The sequence below is a fragment of the Capra hircus genome, chromosome 22 (genome assembly GCF_001704415.2).
Source record: "Capra hircus breed San Clemente chromosome 22, ASM170441v1, whole genome shotgun sequence".
NCBI lineage: Eukaryota > Metazoa > Chordata > Mammalia > Artiodactyla > Bovidae > Capra > Capra hircus.
This window is the reverse complement of record NC_030829.1, coordinates 42,452,674-42,469,860: the sequence shown is the minus strand read 5'-3', so window position 1 is coordinate 42,469,860 and position 17,187 is coordinate 42,452,674. Positions and strand designations below refer to the sequence as shown.

Sequence of the window (17,187 nt, the reverse complement as noted above, 5' to 3'; positions counted from 1 at the left end):
TAATCACTGGCACCTTACTAGGGACTATATCAGTAGGAGGAAAAATTTGTTAAGTGTGGCTGGGAGTCAGTATTATGGCAGTTTCAAATTTGTATTTATTGTTAAGAGTTTTAAAAGATATAATTAGAAAGTTTTGGAAGTTTTTTTGATCTTCAACACAACAGCAAGAAAAGCAGAAGTCCATTTTCCAAAACTAATTTTAAATTTTTAATTGGCATTTTAATTTGAAGATTAATCTCCTCCTGACTGCTATTTGCAGACAGTGTTTAATCTCTACACTGACATTTTTAATACTAATAGCTGATGCTAAATTAGTGTTCTAGGACATCTCTTCTCCAACGTGCAATCCTTGAAGACTTGTTTCAAATTCCTAAGCTACTTATCCCACATGAGTTTGCTCTGATTCATTGGGGGCACCGGCCCACTAACAATAGGAATGAAGAGAAGACAGAAGCCACAAATGTGAGCTTTAAGTGGCACATACTTGAGCGCACAACTCATTCACAATATATGGTAGCTTTTACCATGAGTCTTCACCATGCTAAGATATAAATCAAAACTTAAAGACCAAGCTACAGGACAACTTGGAAAACTTTGCTAAATTTAAGAGACGCAGTGTCAACTTGCACAGTGTAAATCAAGAGTCAGGCTATCCCAAAGAACCAACTGGTCTGAACCTAGATCATGTTTTACGTTGACAGCATTCGCATGGACATAGGCATAACCAGACCCAAAGATGCCTCTGAAATGTCTGTCACAAAAACGTTGGCATGTGACCTGGAGACACTCAATCCATACTTCATTATTCAGGAATACTAATCTTCCAAAATGTCTCAGGTAAAGAATTCTTGGGTAATTAAATCCAATAGTGGTAACATTCCTCGCAAAGAGATAACTTTCTATCTTGTATATGTGGCTCTCCTCTCTCTTTTGTTTGGCATGAAAGGATTTAAAGAAAAAAAATCTTTATATTCATGTGCTAAATTTGTATACAACAGTCTTTTAATCCATGACCTAAAAAGAAATGCACTTCCATACATTTCTGCCTTGGTAGTCAGCTTGCTAATTTTCAGAAAGAAATCTCTGACAAACACAGCTGAACTCTTATTAACCTTAAACAACTGATAAACAATTTTTAATTTTCCAGCATTTAACTTCTAAGTTTTAACAATAATAGACTAGAAGGAATCTACTAACAGCAGATTGAAGAGGTTTTATATTATGCCCAAGGATATGCCATCTACAAGGTGATTGTTGATTTGTACACTGAATAAGCATAAAGCCATTCAATAAATGGTAGTTAAAAAATTATTTAAAGAATCAAGAAGAAAACAATGAGATTTCTTATAGAGATGAAAATAGCAGAGGTAAGACAACGGATGCTTCTGGAATGGGAAGATGACACCTTTAGATAAGTTTGAACGGTTGAGAATATACAACTGGTTGTAAAACAGTAATGACAGATAAACCAATATCTGCAGTATCACCACATTAAAATACTACAAAACTCTAAGTGGCAATAGAAGTTAAGTTGCCACCTGATCACAGAATTTTTTCAGTGGTCTTTAACTAGGGGTGATGGTCCAGCGTGGTGGGAGTTACAGGCTTTTCTGGCCAGAATTCCTGGGTTTGATACTCTGCCTTGTCATTTATTTTATGTAAACAAGCCAAATCTCTCTCCTTCCTTGTCTGTCAAATAAGTCAGTCCTCTCAAGGGGGAAGATGGAGACTGGAGATAGTGTGGGACACCTGTAGAGAACCTGGCACATGGCAAGTACTCCTGATTGTTAAAGCCACCCTGCTGGATTATGGGCTAAGTGTTCTACATGTACCCATTTAATACTTACAACAACAATGAGGAATAAATATTGCTATTTTTTCCAAGTTTACACATGACATAACCAAGGTTCAAAGAGGTTGAGAAATGTGTCTGGGTCACATAACTAAAAAGAAGCAAAGCTAGGACTCAAACCAAGTCTGACTGATTGAGATCAAAGACCTCGATCTCAATGAACTTAGAAAATAGCCTAGTATCTCTTGCATACAGCAGGAAAATGACAAATTTATTTAATTTGCTCCTTTTTAGAATTAGGAAAACCAAGACATCAAAGAAGATGGATTTCTTCCATAAACATGTAACTAGTAGGATGCTATCTAACCCATAGCATTAGAATATTGAAGAACTGAACGAAATGCCAAAGTGTGTTGGTTAAACCACTAATGTCTTCTCATTGATTCATACTTCTGATAGTCTCAGTTTTTGTCAAGACTTTCTAGCTACAACTTTTGAAACTTTTGAGAATTTGACACTGCTCCTCTTTATCAAAGTAAGTGGCATATTGTTTGCATAACTACTCAAATGGAGATATAAACATATCCTAATAACTTTTGCAATTCCATATCATCACCTGGATCTTAACTATAACTTAACATACATCTACTCGAGACCATTTCGCCCTGGTGAACAACTAAATTAGACACTAGATACAAAGAAAGTAAAATAAACAAACCACACTATATATCAGTCAGACTAAAAAATATTCAAAAAGAAGGCAGAGGGCTAGAAACATGTTCCACCTGGGAAATTTCTATGTCTAATTCAAATACTTCTACTGGTGACACAAATGTTATTTAATCACCAAATTCTGTAGCTTCAGCAATATCCCCAGCAATACACTGACAGATAAGACTGAGATAATGACCTCTTTTTTTGGAGACAAGGAAAGAGGGCAGCTTCAACAAAACATCAAACATCAGACTCTTTTCCCAAAGACTATAAATTGGCAGGAATGTCCAATTTAATAAATGAAAATTTCTTCCCATGGATAACACTACGGTTTATGAAATGCTACTAGTCCTTCCCAAGTTCAATTCGCTCTATCAATCATGAAACTACGCATCTCCAATTCAGCTCTGGGAACATGGCAGGCACACTGAGGGTGGTCTCTGGGGAAGGACTGGAGAGATACCACATCCTGCTTCTAAACAGTTTTCTCTCTTCAGTGTATCCTTGAAAAAATATCAACACATTACCTAGCGGAATTAATTTACTCATATTTTAACACTTGATTCAACTATAAGCAAAGGACAAGAAGCATATATAGTCATCATTTATTGAACAGTCTCAATAATTAGTTTTGAGAATTTGATTTGAATTTGAAAGGTTCTAATTACTCAGAAATAGATACAAGGAAATACCCTGTTGGATTATGGGCTAAGTGTTCTACATGTACTATCTCATTTAATACTTACAAAAACCCTGTGGAATAAGTATTGTTATTTTTTCCAATTCTACACATGACATAACCAAGGTACAAAGAGGTTAAGAAATGTGTCCAAGGTTACATAACTAAAAAAAGGCAAAGCTAGGACTCAAATCAAGTCTGGCTGATTTGAGCTGGGGCTATGAACCATGGTGTCCCCTGCTTCTGATTTATCCGTTGTGAAGAATGAAAATGTGGGTAGATATGACATAGAGCCCTGTTTGGGGAAGGTCTTAAAGGCTGCAAGGGGGAAGGCTCAGGGCAGCATGAGGTCAGTGGGTACCTATGGTGGAAACTGCTGCAGGAGGGAGAGTTACCCCTAAGAGAGTCTGCACAACTGGACCAGGATGATGTAAGATATACAGAGTTACCTGCCCCCAAGACAGGGGTTTTGGAACACTAGAATACTGCTGTTGCTGAAGCAAGTCAAGGGTCAGAAAGACATTTATGAATTCTTCGAACAATGTGGTATTGTTGGAAAGACAACTGCAAATGGCATACGTGAATGACAAATTCAAAGAGAGACAGATGGTTTCACTTTGAGCAAAGGGTAACTTCAGTTCAGTTCAGTTCAGTTCAGTTCAGTCGCTCAGTCGTGTCCGACTCTTTGCGACCCCATAAATCGCAGCATGCCAGGCCTCCCTGTCTATCACTAACTCCTGGAGTTTACTCAGATTCACGTCCATCGAGTCAGTGATGCCATCCAGCCATCTCATCCTTGGTCGTCCCCTTCTCCTGCCCCTAATCCCTCCCAGCATCAAAGTCTTTTCCAGTGAGTCAACTCTTCTCATGAGGTGGCCAAAGTACTGGAGTTTCAGCTTTAGCATCATTCCTTCCAAAGAAATCCCAGGGCTGATCTCCTTCAGAATGGACTGGTTGGATCCCCAAGGGACTCTCAAGAGTCTTCTCCAACATCACAGTTCAAAAGCATCAATTCTTTGGCGCTCAGCCTTCTTCACAGTCCAACTCTCACATCCATACATGTCCACAGGAAAAACCATAGCCTTGACTAGACGGAACTTAGTCAGCAAACTAATGTCTCTGCTTTTGAATATGCTATCTAGGTTGGTCATAACTTTTCTTAGAAAATGCAAATATTTATGTAATGGAATAATGCCTTTAGAACTCTAAAATAACTTACAAATTTATTTTCTTCTAAGTTTTCTGAGCATAAATTGCACTGAATAGCAAACTGTCATAACTTTAAAAATATATGATATTTTTAGATATAGATAGATATGTACTGCTCCAATACTGGGACTCAAGTTATCAGGGAGGCAACTAATCCTTTTTTATTATCCAAAAAATGACTTCAAAATTAAAAGAAGAATTTGCTCACATTATATCACAGCCTAAAATATATTTTTAAAAAAGTGCCTTTCCATAATTCAGTTCTGATTTTCAAAAATGGAAATGTGAAAATTAAGCTCATTATATATGATTCATTTTATAATGTTTTCTCTATAAAAGTAAAGCATTTTTTTAAAAAAGAAAATACCTGAATTTGTGATTGGTAGCATATTTTGTTTTTGTTATGAAATCATTCTTCAGTAAGCTCTAACTTTTCCTGGAACCACAAAGATTGCTATACACGTCTTGTTTATCTGTTTTAAGATACACACAATGACATCTGCAGGTTTAAAATGATTCATTCAAAATTATTTGAATGCAGTTATACATGTGGAAAAGTTTAATTACCAGCTATATATATGATTGCAATATTACCCAGAGGGCTGTATTTCTTTCTTAATTAAAAATATTTGAACTTAATAATAGAGAACTCTATTAAAATATGAATAACACATTGCCAGAAAGAAGTTTACCAAGCAGTTAGAAAATCAATTTCAGTAAGCGTTCCTTCAGAATTACTAGTACTCTTCCATATCAGGGGAATAGGAGGACAATGTTCCTGCACCTCCTTCTGTAAGAGCCTTTTACTGTTGCCATAAAGTTGTTTCACGTTAGCACTTTCAGAGAGCACAGATTTTCAATGAGATGTCCACTTACAGTGCCTGATTGTGGTACCCTGATGACTAAGTTGATGGCTCAGATACATCCAATCTGCTACAGCCCAGTAAATGATAGAACTGTCTGACTGTTCAAGTCTGAAACTTAAGTTTCATCCTAGATTCTGTTTCCTTTTTCTTACATCCCATCAGTGCTACACCCAATTATTCCAGTAATCTGCTACTTCTCTTCATCTCCACTCTGAACTATCAAGAGTACTGCCTCAACTGCCCTCGCTGCTTCTACGTCTGCCCTACTGCATCCGCTCTGGAGGAAGCCAAAGGAGATGGAATGTAAATATCATCGCCTTGCTTAAAAACCTTCAGAGACTTACCACTGCGTTTGGAATGAGGGCCACTCTCCTCACCATGTCCTTCCTGACTTTGTATGATCTGGGCCTGTTTACCTCTCTGCTCTCATCTTCTAATTTCCGCCTGCCCACATGTCCCAGCTCCAGGAGCCTCTTTTATTCCTCAATGATGCTCATTTCAGGAGCTTTGGACCTACTAATCCTGATGCCTAAAACACTAGCCCCTGGTTCTTTGCATGGTTGCCTTCATCTTAAACAATCTCAGTTAAATTGTCACCCACTCAGATACTAGGTAAAGTACTCACAATTCTGCCCAAACTACCACTCTATCGCCCTGTTTTTTCCTTCCCAAGTCTTTATCATAGTTTAGAATCATTTTATGTACTTGTTTACTTGTTGTCTGTATCTTTCAACAGATATAAGCTCCCTGAGGAGAGAGGCCTCACCTTTCTTGGTCAGTGTATCTTGAGCAGCTAGGAGAACACCTGATCTGATAGGCTCTCAGCAGAACAGATGCTCTTACTTATTGAGAAGTAGAGCCAGAATAAGTATATCCCATTCCCTGGAGGCCCTGTATTTTAGAAACCACCACAGATGTCAGTACTGTACATATATGGACTACAATGCTAGCCAGCAAAGGTTAATTTCACACCTGCATTCACATTAATATTAAATGGATTTCTAGTTCTACAATAATTCTCAAAATGTTATTGCATCAAGCACATTTCTTATGAGTCATACCAACAAAATCTTCCTAGGCCTGTTTGAATACACCAGTACTAAATCTTATATATACTGAGAGAAAAAAATGTTTTTCACCCAAATTAAATCCATTTGTGGATGCAATTAAGTGAGAAGAAATAAAAAATATCCATTAATGTATAGCACATGGAACTATACTCAATATCCTGTGATAAACCATAATGAAAAAGAGAATATATATATGTATATAACTGAGTCACTTTCCTGTACAGCAGACCTCCAGATTGGAGTGGAAGTAGAACTATCTCTATTTGCAGTGACATGATCTCATACATAGAAACTCCTAAGGAATTCACAAAAACACTATAAAAACTAATAAATGTTCATCAAGCTTGCAAGATCAACTGTATTTCTATACACTGCTGCTGCTGCTAAGTCGCTTCAATCGTGTCCGACTCTGTGTGACCCCAGAGACGGCAGCCTACCAGACTCTGCTGTCCCTGGGATTCTCCAGGCAAGAACACTGGAGTGGGTTGCCATTTCCTTCTCCAACGCATGAAAGTAAAAAGTGAAAGTGAAGTTGCTCAGTTGTGTCCGACTCCTAGTGACCCCATGGACTGCAGCCTACCAGGCTCCTCCATCCATGGGATTTGCCAGGCAAGAGTACTGGAGTGGGTTGCTATTGTCTTCTCCTTCTATACACTAGCAATGAACAAATAAAAAAATGAAATTAAGAAAAAACTACATTCACAATTGCATCAAAAAGAATAAGAAAGGGATAAATTTAACAAGAGAAGTGCAAGACTTGTACACTGAAAACTATAAAACATTGCTGAAAGAAATTAAACACACAAAGAAATGGAAAAACATCCAATGGACTAAAAGACTGAAGATTGAAAGACTGTACAATTGAAATATTCCTCAAATTGACCTAAAGATTAAAGGCAGTTCCTACCAAAACCCCAGCTGCCTTTTTTGCAGAAACTGAGAAGCTGATCTGCAAATTGATATTAAAATGCAAGCAGCCCAGCATGGCAAAAACAAGCAAGATATGAAAGAACAAAGTTCTTACTGATTTCAAAACTATACTACAAAATGACAGGAATTCAGACAGTGTGGCACTGCATAATGATAGACATACAATAAATAAAATAGAACTGAGAGGTCAGAAATAAACCATTACATGTATGGCCGACTGATTTTTAGAAAGGCTATGAGACAATTCAATAGGGAAAGGATAGTCTTTCAACCAATGGTGCTGGCACAACTGAATACAAATATGCAAAGAAAAAAACAAAACTGTAGGTGAATATCTATTTCCCACTATATAAAAAAATTAACTCAAAATGGATCATAGAATGAAACGGAAGCAGGAGTACATTTTTGCAACTTTGGATAAGGCAACGATTTCTTAGATGTAATTCCAAAAGCACAAGCAACAGACGGAAAAAAACAGATAAACTAGAATTTAAAAAAATAAAATCTTTCGACCTTCAAAAGACACCATCAAGAAATGAAAAGACAACCTACAAACTGGGAGAAAATATCCGCATAGCATATATCTGACAAAGAACTTGTAAACGAACTCTTACAACTGTATAATAGAAAGACAAAAAAATCCAATTAAAAAATAGGTAAAGAATTTGAATAGGTATTTCTCTAAAGGAGATACACAAATGGCCAATAAGCACATGAAAAGATGCTTAATATGTTTAGTCATTAGAGAAATGCAAACCAAAGCTACAATTGAGATACCACTTCACACACACTGCTGCTGCTAAGTCGCTTCAGTCTGACTCTGTGCGACCCCAGAGACAGCAGCCCAGCACGCTCCCCCGTCCCTGGGATTCTCCAGGCAAGAACACTGGAGTGGGGTGCCATTTCCTTCTCCAATGCATGAAAGTGAAAAGAGAAAGTGAAGTCGCTCAGTTGTGTCCGACTCTTAGCGACCCCATGGACTACAGCCCACCAGGCTCCTCCGTCCATGAGATTCTCCAGGCAAGAGTACTAGAGTGGGGTGCCATTGCCTTCTCTGGCAGGTGAGCTTAAACAGGATAAATCAGTTTCTCTGAGCTTCTGGTAAGGGTAGCAAAGAGTCAATGGTCTCATCTTTATCCTTCGTAAAAATCTCACATTTGAGTGACTCCGGCACAATCCACTTAACAAGAGTTGGTCTTTCTTCCAGGAATGAACCTTGAACTTATGCAGAACTATCAACTTGCCTCATCTCCAATCCATAATTACCTATGAACTAGCCCCACATCTTAACCTTTGTCTGGAAACCAGACAAATTCTTTTTCACACTAGTATGGCTTAAATAAAAAAGACAGACAATAAGAAGTGTTGATTATGATGTGGAGAAATTGCCCTAATGCTAATGGAATTGTAAAATGGTAGAGACACTTTGGAAAACAGTTTGGCAGTTAGTCATGAGGTAAAGTTCCATATGACCTACCAATTCTAATCTTAGGTATATATTCAAGAGGACTGAAAACGTATGTCCACACAAAAACTCTGACATGAATGTTCATATTGACATCAACTTCTAACAGCCCAAAAGTGGAAACAACCAACTGTCCATCAGCAGATGGACAAATAAACAGGGTATATCCATACAGTGATTTACCATTCCTGCATAAAAAGGGGTGAAATGTTACAACATAGATGGGATCTTGAAAACAGTATGCTAAATTAAGGAAGTCAGAAGTAAAAGGTCACATATTAGATGATTATATTTAAGTGAAATGTCCAGAATAGGCAAATCCATAGTGACAAAAAAGTAGATTAGTGGTTGTCAGAAGTTTGGGGGGAAGGAGGTATGAGGAGTGACTGTTAATGGGTATAGAGTTTCTTTTGGGGTGATGAAATGGTATAAAATTACATAGTACTGATGGTTATATAATTCTGTAAACATTGTAAGAAAAACGTTGATGTCTATATTGTGTGAATTAAATCTCAGTAAGGCAGTTATTTATTTTTCTAAATCATTCTGTGGTTTTCCAGGATCTGAAGAAAAATCCCTTTGTAGAGTTAGTAAACACACGGCATTCTTGAGGAAATTAGTGTTCATAGATTTTTAGCAGCAAACATCAAGTGGGGAGAATGTCGATTATTAGAATCCTCTCACTAGGACCATGAAGTTCTTTTTTAAAAAACAACGGTTCTCTGGAAGGACCCTTCATTCCCACTGTAAATTCACTTTGGAATGGGACAGAATGCTTATGCCTTCAATAATTTTATGTCCTGTTAAACTGAGATTATCACACTCACAAACATGAGTCACAGATTGTAACAATCGTGGGCTGATAGTGAATTTTATTAGCTTGAATTTTGATACTGAGGTCAAACCTCTGCGCACAAAAGGGAAGTAGTTCTTTTATGTCTTTATCCCCTCAAAAAAGATAAAACTCCTTCTCTCTTTATTTCCAGTGAAGTGATTGCTCTGTCAAATGGAAGAGGAATGTCTCAGAGGGCTCTCGTGCGGAACACATACCTGTCAGGCTTGTGTTTGCAATCTGCACTGAGCAGCCCTAAGAAGGGTTTCCCAAGTGGTTTCTGAGCACTGTCTTACCCTAGCTTCTTAAGATAATGGGTGAGGGAAAGTCTCCTGCTCCCTCTCCAAACTTCGGTCCCTTTCCTCCTTTCATTATTCCCTGGCATCATCAGAGAGCACTATCTTTCAGCCAGAATACTTTATTGAGTGGACAGGTACTTAAAGTTCATTTGGGCTGGAGGCTCCCAAGCTCCACAACCATTTCTGATAAAAACTTTATTCAATAAAGTAAGTATACATAAGAAAACGTACTTTGACATAATTCAAGTTATATATGACAAACTCAGCTAACATCATACTTGATGGTGAAAAACTGAAAGCTACCCCTCTAAATTCAGGAAAAACACAAGATGCTCAAGGATGACCACTCTCACTACTCTCATTCAATGCAGTACTGGAAGGCCTAGCCAGAGCAATTAAGCAATAAAATGAAATACAAGGCATTCCAACTGGAAATAAAGAGCAAAACTGTCACTATCTGCAGATGACATGCTTTTATATATTTGTTGCTATTGCTTAGTCACTATGTCTGACTCTTTTTGACCCCATGGACTGCAGTAGATCAGGCTGTCCTGCCCTTCAGTACCTCTGGAGTTTGCTCAAATTCATGTCCATTAAGTTGGTGATGCTATCTAACCATCTCACCCTCTGCCTCCCCGTCTCCTTTTGCCTTCAATCTTTCCCAGCACCACAGTCGTTTCCACTGAGTCAGCTCTGCATCAGGCGGCCAAATTATTGGAGTTCTAGTTTCAGTATCAGTCCTTCCAATGAATATTCAGGGTTGATTTCTTGTAGGATTGACTGGTTCGATCTCCTTGATGTCCAAGAGACTCTCAAGAGTATTCTCCAGCACCACAGTTCGAAAGCATCAATTCTTTGGCACTCACGCTTCTTTACGGTTTAACTCTCACATATATATATATATGACTACTGGAAAAACCATAGCTTTGACTAAATGGACCTTTGTTGGCAAAGTCATGTCTCTGATTTTTAATACACTGTCTAGGTTTCTCATAGCTTTTCTTCCAAGCAGCAAGAGTGTTTTAATTTCATGGCTGCAGTCATCATCCACAGTGATTTTGGAGCCCTTTTATATATAGGAAGATCTTGAGACTTCACCATAAAAAAACCCATTAGAAATAATAAAACAAATACAGTATAGTTGCAGGGTAAAAAATCAATATACAAAAAAATCAATTACATTTCTACATGCTAACAATGAGCTAGAAAAAAGAAAAGTTAAGAAAACAATCCCATTCACAATCACAACAAAAAATAAATAAATTTAAACAGAAGGTGAAAGACCTCTGAATCAGAAGACATTGTTCAAAGAAGTTGAGGAAGACACAAATAAATGGGAGGATATTCCATGCTCACAAATTGGAAGAATTAACATTATTAAAATGTCCATATTATCATAAGTAATCTACAGATTCAATGCAATCCCTATCAAAATCCAGATAAATAAAAAATAAAAAAAGAAATATGACTGATGCTAAAGCTGAAACTCCAGTACTTTGGCCACCTCATGTGAAGAGCTGACTCATTGGAAAAGACTCTGATGCTGGGAGGGACTGGGGGCAGGAGGAAAAGGGGAGGACAGAGGATGAGATGGCTGGATGGCATCACCGACTCGATGGACATGGGTTTGAGTGAACTCCAGGAGTTGGTGATGGACAGGGAGGCCTGGTGTGCTGTGATTCATGGGGTCACAAAGAGTTGAACACGATCGAGTAACTGAACTGAACTGAGTGATATATATATATATGTCTATCATCTTTCTAAGTAATCCACTATAACATGCTTAGAACATAACTGAACCAAAGTTTTACACTGTAACACATACAGAATACTTAGGACACAGCAAATCAAAAAAAGCTTTACTGCTTAAAAAAAGGAATATAAATGTCATTTTTTCTGTATAGCCTCATTTGTTCTCTAGTTTTTTAAGTGCAGCTATGGGGGAATTGAAGGAAGAAAAGTACTCATATGAAGGAAAAAAATCAATCTGATGGACATGAATATAGTCACCAGGCTAGCCTAGGGATTTATTCAATGACACTGCTTTACTGTTAACCTTCACTCATATCATTTATTATTTGGGGAATGGCTGTAAAGAGACCAGAAAGTGAACAGAATAATGATGTTTTTATGGCTCCTAATGTAGATTGTTATTGAAAATCTGTCAATTTTACTGGCAAGCCTTTGGCTCAAAAATAAGATCTTCATTTATAATTTGCAGACAGTGATAACTCAAATTATGAGAAGTAACTGGGAAATAAAAAATAACTATTATGATAATTATCTTTCTCATTAAAAACATGAGGCATTCTATTATCACTGGGATGTGCAAGATACTCTTTAACAGCTGCTGTTACTGAGCTAAAACACATCTAAATAGGAAAGAAAATACATTAGTGATCACCCAAATGATAAAAAATAGATACTGCTGAAAATGTGTGCAAAGTGGAACAGAACAGAACCCAGCAGGATGTACTGCCCACATATGTAAACCAGAACGAAACCACTTACAGATAACTCAGCAATTGGTTTCAACTTCTCCTCTGAAATTTCCTTTAGGAAGGTTTTGTTTATTGAAGCTGACACTTGATGGGCTGGTAGGTCCTTTGCTTTAATAATAAGATCTGGAATTTTTGGAGAGGACTCATGTCTTCCAGGTGGAGAAAGGGATGGTGTAGGCACAAAACTCGTTTCAAAGTCTTTTATATCTATCTGCTTCACCAAGGAATTCTGGTGTTCTGAAGTTCTTCCTTCTGCATAAGCATTTTTTAGATATTCTTTACTTGCACACTTTGCAGCCTTCCCCAGCATGCTCTCTAACGTTAACTGAGTTAACCCTGGAGGACTAGTTGTTGGGCCTGGAGAACCCTGGACACTGTGGTTATCCTACACAGAAGAACAAAGGGAAATCACTTTGAGCTGAAACTTGTGGTAAATAAGTTACTGAATATAAGTTCTTAATAAGTTCATGTATTCTCTGAATAAACTGAAAGAATATATCATATACTTACACACACATACAATTTTATTCTATAATAATAAATAAAAAAAACTAAAAACAGCAATGAAACAGGTATAAATTATTTGCTATGATGCCCTGCTATGTTTGCCTCTGGTCTTGGTAAGGCATGTATTTTTACCACTGAGTAATAAGAGTACATTTAGGAAACAGTAGCTCAAATATATTCATTTCAAAGAAAGTATAAAAAAGAAGAGGATCCATACAAGATGAGAGAGAGAAAGTCGCTCAGTTGTGTCCGACTTGTGATCCCATGGACTACACAGTCCATGGAATTCTCCAAGCCAGAATACTGGAGTGGGTAGCCTTTCCCTTCTCCAGGGGATCTTCCCAACCCAGGGATCAAACCCAGGTCTCCCGCATTGCAGGTGGATTCTTTACCAGCTGAGCCACAAGAGAAGCCCAAGAATACTGGAGTGGGTAGCCTATCCCTTCTCCAGCGGATTTTCCTGAGCCAGGAATTGAACCAGGGTCTCCTGAATTGTAGGTGGATTCTTTACCAACTGGCTATCAGGGAAGTCCATTAGAAGGATCCATAAGAAGTTATCTAAAATATCTAGGAATTGTATGCTTTAGCTTCCTGATAAGCTAATTCCATGAGAAGAAAAAGAACAAGAACTTACAGAATTTACCTTATTTAAGTAGGGAAATGCTACTCTTTTAACACGCTGGCATATCAAAGTATTTTAGCCTTATATTGTTGTATGGAAATTTTACTGTTAAAGAGAAATAGATAATAGAGCATGTTTTGTGAAATATTTTTCTTAAATGAAAATTTCAGTTATAGAAAGTACTTTTCCACAAGACATGAACCTCACTAAATATAATCATTTGGAAAGTTTAAAGTAAAAGCTGGAAATATTTTACTATAGTTCTGAAATTAGCCCTAACAATTTTAATTTTTAAAATCTGAGAAAGGAGACACTACAAATGAAAAACATCAATGGCCATGAAGGTAAATAACAAAAAAGAGAAATATGGTGCTATTTCACTTGGTATTTTCCTGCTATAAAACAATAAATATAAAGAAAAAGTAAATGTGATAATCACTTATATTTGTCGTTAAGATTTTTTAAATTTGTCTTATTTAAATGTGTAATAAGTAAACTTAAAATAGAAAAAATAATGAAAGCAGAGTACAATTTAAAGACATTATCTGATGTCTGAGATTGTACTATCTTACATTTTGTTTCAGTAACCTATTCCAGTATCCTTTCATTTACAGCTACATAGAACCAAATATTTGTTTTTTTCCAAAGTTTGGCATTTTTAAACAAAATATTTGTATGACTGATAAAACTGGTCAGCTTCTTCTGAATGATTGGCCATCATATACCTCAAGATACAGATCACTGTCTGAGGTGAAATTTCCATTTTAGTAGAAGTTAAGTATCTGTAAAGGTGAGATAGAATTGCTTTAGGCTGGGCACTGGACAAGAGAAGAATTTATCGAATCTTTTAATTAGAAAGGATTCATCTGTCTGTGTGTCTGTCACTGTTCTGTCTCTCTTCCTTTCTTCCTCATCATAGGCTAAGTGCTGCTCTAGGCACTGCGGATGGTGGGAATATAATGGCAGGCCAGAAGTTAAACCCTGCCATCCAGGATCTTTGCCTGAAAAGCAACAAAGGGTCACTGAGTAATTTGATGGGGGGGGGGGGGAATGTCATGATGGCACAAAACAGAAGGCATGGGGGTGAGTTTGAGTTTGTGTGGATATTGTTTGTGGATATCAGAAGTGTCTGTGGAGATAGTAGCAAGGGAGGTGATTATGAGAGTATTAAATTGTAATGATTAGAAATGCTGAGGTGGCTGTGGTAATTCAATGGTGGTAACAATCGAGGCAGGACTGATTTGCGACTTCTGTAGAAGGCAGAGTAGGCTGTACTCGGTGCATCTGGGAAGCTTTTACATGGAGTCTGCGATTTCTAATCCTGTCATGTTATGATTCACCTTTCTTGCGGAAAGCAGTTGGGATTATCGGACAACTGTGCTTTCAAAAGAGGTATACCTGGGTCTAAGAACCTCTCCTAAGAAACAGCTTCCCTATCTGTAGTAAAGAAAGAACTGCAGAGTGTCTAAGGATCTTTTACAAACATTTTTTCTTGGTATTCATCCTGGGTCTCGTTTTCTTTGTCTATGTTGACTTGATCTTCTGATATATTTATTTCTTTATAAATGGTGGAGGAGAAATTTATTGTTCAGAGTGCCAGATAGGGGAAAGAAAAGATGGTAATTGGGTGTCAATCCATGGGACTTACTTTATGTTCCAAGTGGAAAAATAAGAAGTGTAAGAATATTTCTGCCCTTGTGAAGTACCACATGGCTGAGCTGCAGGCACTGGGCGACTCTTTTTGCTGTACATTTACTGAGTAAGCTTGTCCTTCACCATATCCTGGGAACCCTGAGGATGTTTATATGATTGAAGAATTCTGCCTTCAGGCAAAAAACTGGCAAGAGTGCAAGAGACCTGAGAAATGCCTCATGCTCTGAAATACTACAGAATGGAGTGGTGACTCTCATAATTTTTGTTTCACAGAGACAAAAAGAGAATAAAAGTTTAGCCACTTTTCTAGAGAAAGGTAAACAGAACGTAGAACAAACATCTTTCGAGCCTTAGTTTTAAGAAAGTGCTAGTGGAACTAGGATTGATTTTTAACAATTCAGTCTGGTTGTTAGACAGTGTTCTATCTTTCCCAACTCTTAAAAAAAAATCCAGTCTAATTTCTTGTAATTGTTATACACAATTGACAGTGGGATTTCTGTGACCAAAATACCCTCTACTTATTCATTTCCATCATGTTTTCACAATAAAAAATAAGGACATGTACTGTGGATTTAAAACATATTATTGGCCAACAGATTCCCCTTAACAAACACAGGCTAGCTACAGGGAAAAGGTATAATTACAACTCTTTGGATCAGAATCTCTGGATCACTATGGGACTCCATTTTGTATATGACATAGGGGGAAACTGTGAGCTTTTGCAATAACATTAGTTCAATAAATATTAAGCTCCTATTAGGTGTAAGGTACAATTTTCTAGGAATGATATATAAGATACACAGGTAAAAAGAACAAGGGCAGTGCCCTTGAGAGACATAAAGTCTAGTGGCAGAGGGGTAGATATCTACAAAAGTAATAATTTCATAAGATAGAAGGAAGTAAATTTCATTTAAAAGTTTCAGATGTACTATTATGAGGATTGGTCTTCCCTGGTGATAGAAAATCACCACTGCTCAGTGGTAAAAAATCTGCCTGCAATGTGGGAAACACGAGTTTGATCCTCCTGGGTCAGAAGATCCCTGGGAGAAGGGAACCCACTCTAGTACTCTTGCCTGAAAAATTCCATGGACAGAGGAGCCTGGTGACTACAATCAATGGGGTCGCAAAGAGCTGGACATGACCAAAGCGACTCAGCACTCATGCAAGCAAACGCAAATAGCTGTGCTCTTTAGTTGACAACCAAAGTACATACCAGTACCATCTCTATCGTCTGCTAGTGCTGTTGATCATCTGAAAGTTTTTGTCGGTTCACAAATTTCTTCACTAAAACACTCAACAGAAGTATTTTTGTCTACCTGCAAGTGTATTTTTTTTTCCATCTGTAAGTAGATCAGAGTACAGCCTTTTCTTCTTTATACAAGTTTACTCAGATGTATTTCCTTTTGTATGGCATGGGCAGGGATTCTATACACAGAACTATTTATGAGTATGTAAAGGGACATTCATCTCACATTTTCCCTAAGATATACCCTGATTTGGAAATGGGCCAAGCAATGGACAGATTTAGCTATGTTCCTGATAGTCATTCACTCTCTTCATCGTACTGAATTTTCATGGTAATATGTTTCTATGCTATTTTAAATACATGGAAAAGACAAATTAAGTGGAGAATCTGGACAGAGCACAAAAGGCTTGCCTATTTTGGCTGCCCTAGAACCAATAAATCTGATCTCTCCCAATTTTGAAGGAGGAATTAGGATAAATGGGAAAGGTAAGACAATATACAAGACTACTACTTCGATTTAAGTTGGGTCAGTTTCTATTTTAGAGAGGAAATAGACGGAAAATAAAAAATAGTATTTCTTAGTAGTGGTGCACTGACAAAACCTTCCTCTTTTCTCCAGTAATGTTTCAACTTACTAAAATAGATGATCTAGGGATAAATGACTTTTATTACTTTCACATATGTAACATGTGGGCTCGACATACTTTTGGATTAATCTGTATGAAATAACATATTTATTATATGCCTAAGAATTTCACTATAATCTGATTTACTATGATCTGATTGAAAAATAACCACTTTC

General features: G+C 37.3%; 1 protein-coding gene across 9 annotated transcripts in view; it reads right to left on the bottom strand.

Annotated features, from left to right (window-relative positions):
* C22H3orf67 (chromosome 22 C3orf67 homolog) overlaps positions 1 to 17,187 on the bottom strand; it is a 257,850-nt gene that overhangs the window by 82,446 nt on the left and 158,217 nt on the right. For 7 of the 9 annotated variants that reach the window (XM_013973669.2, XM_018038302.1, XM_018038299.1 and 4 more), the window contains one exon: positions 12,368 to 12,742. The exons of the other annotated variants lie outside the window; for them this stretch is intronic. In XM_013973669.2, the coding sequence (XP_013829123.1) occupies positions 12,368 to 12,742 (375 nt within the window). The remainder of the gene's footprint in view (positions 1 to 12,367; positions 12,743 to 17,187) is intronic. 9 annotated transcript variants of the gene reach the window in all.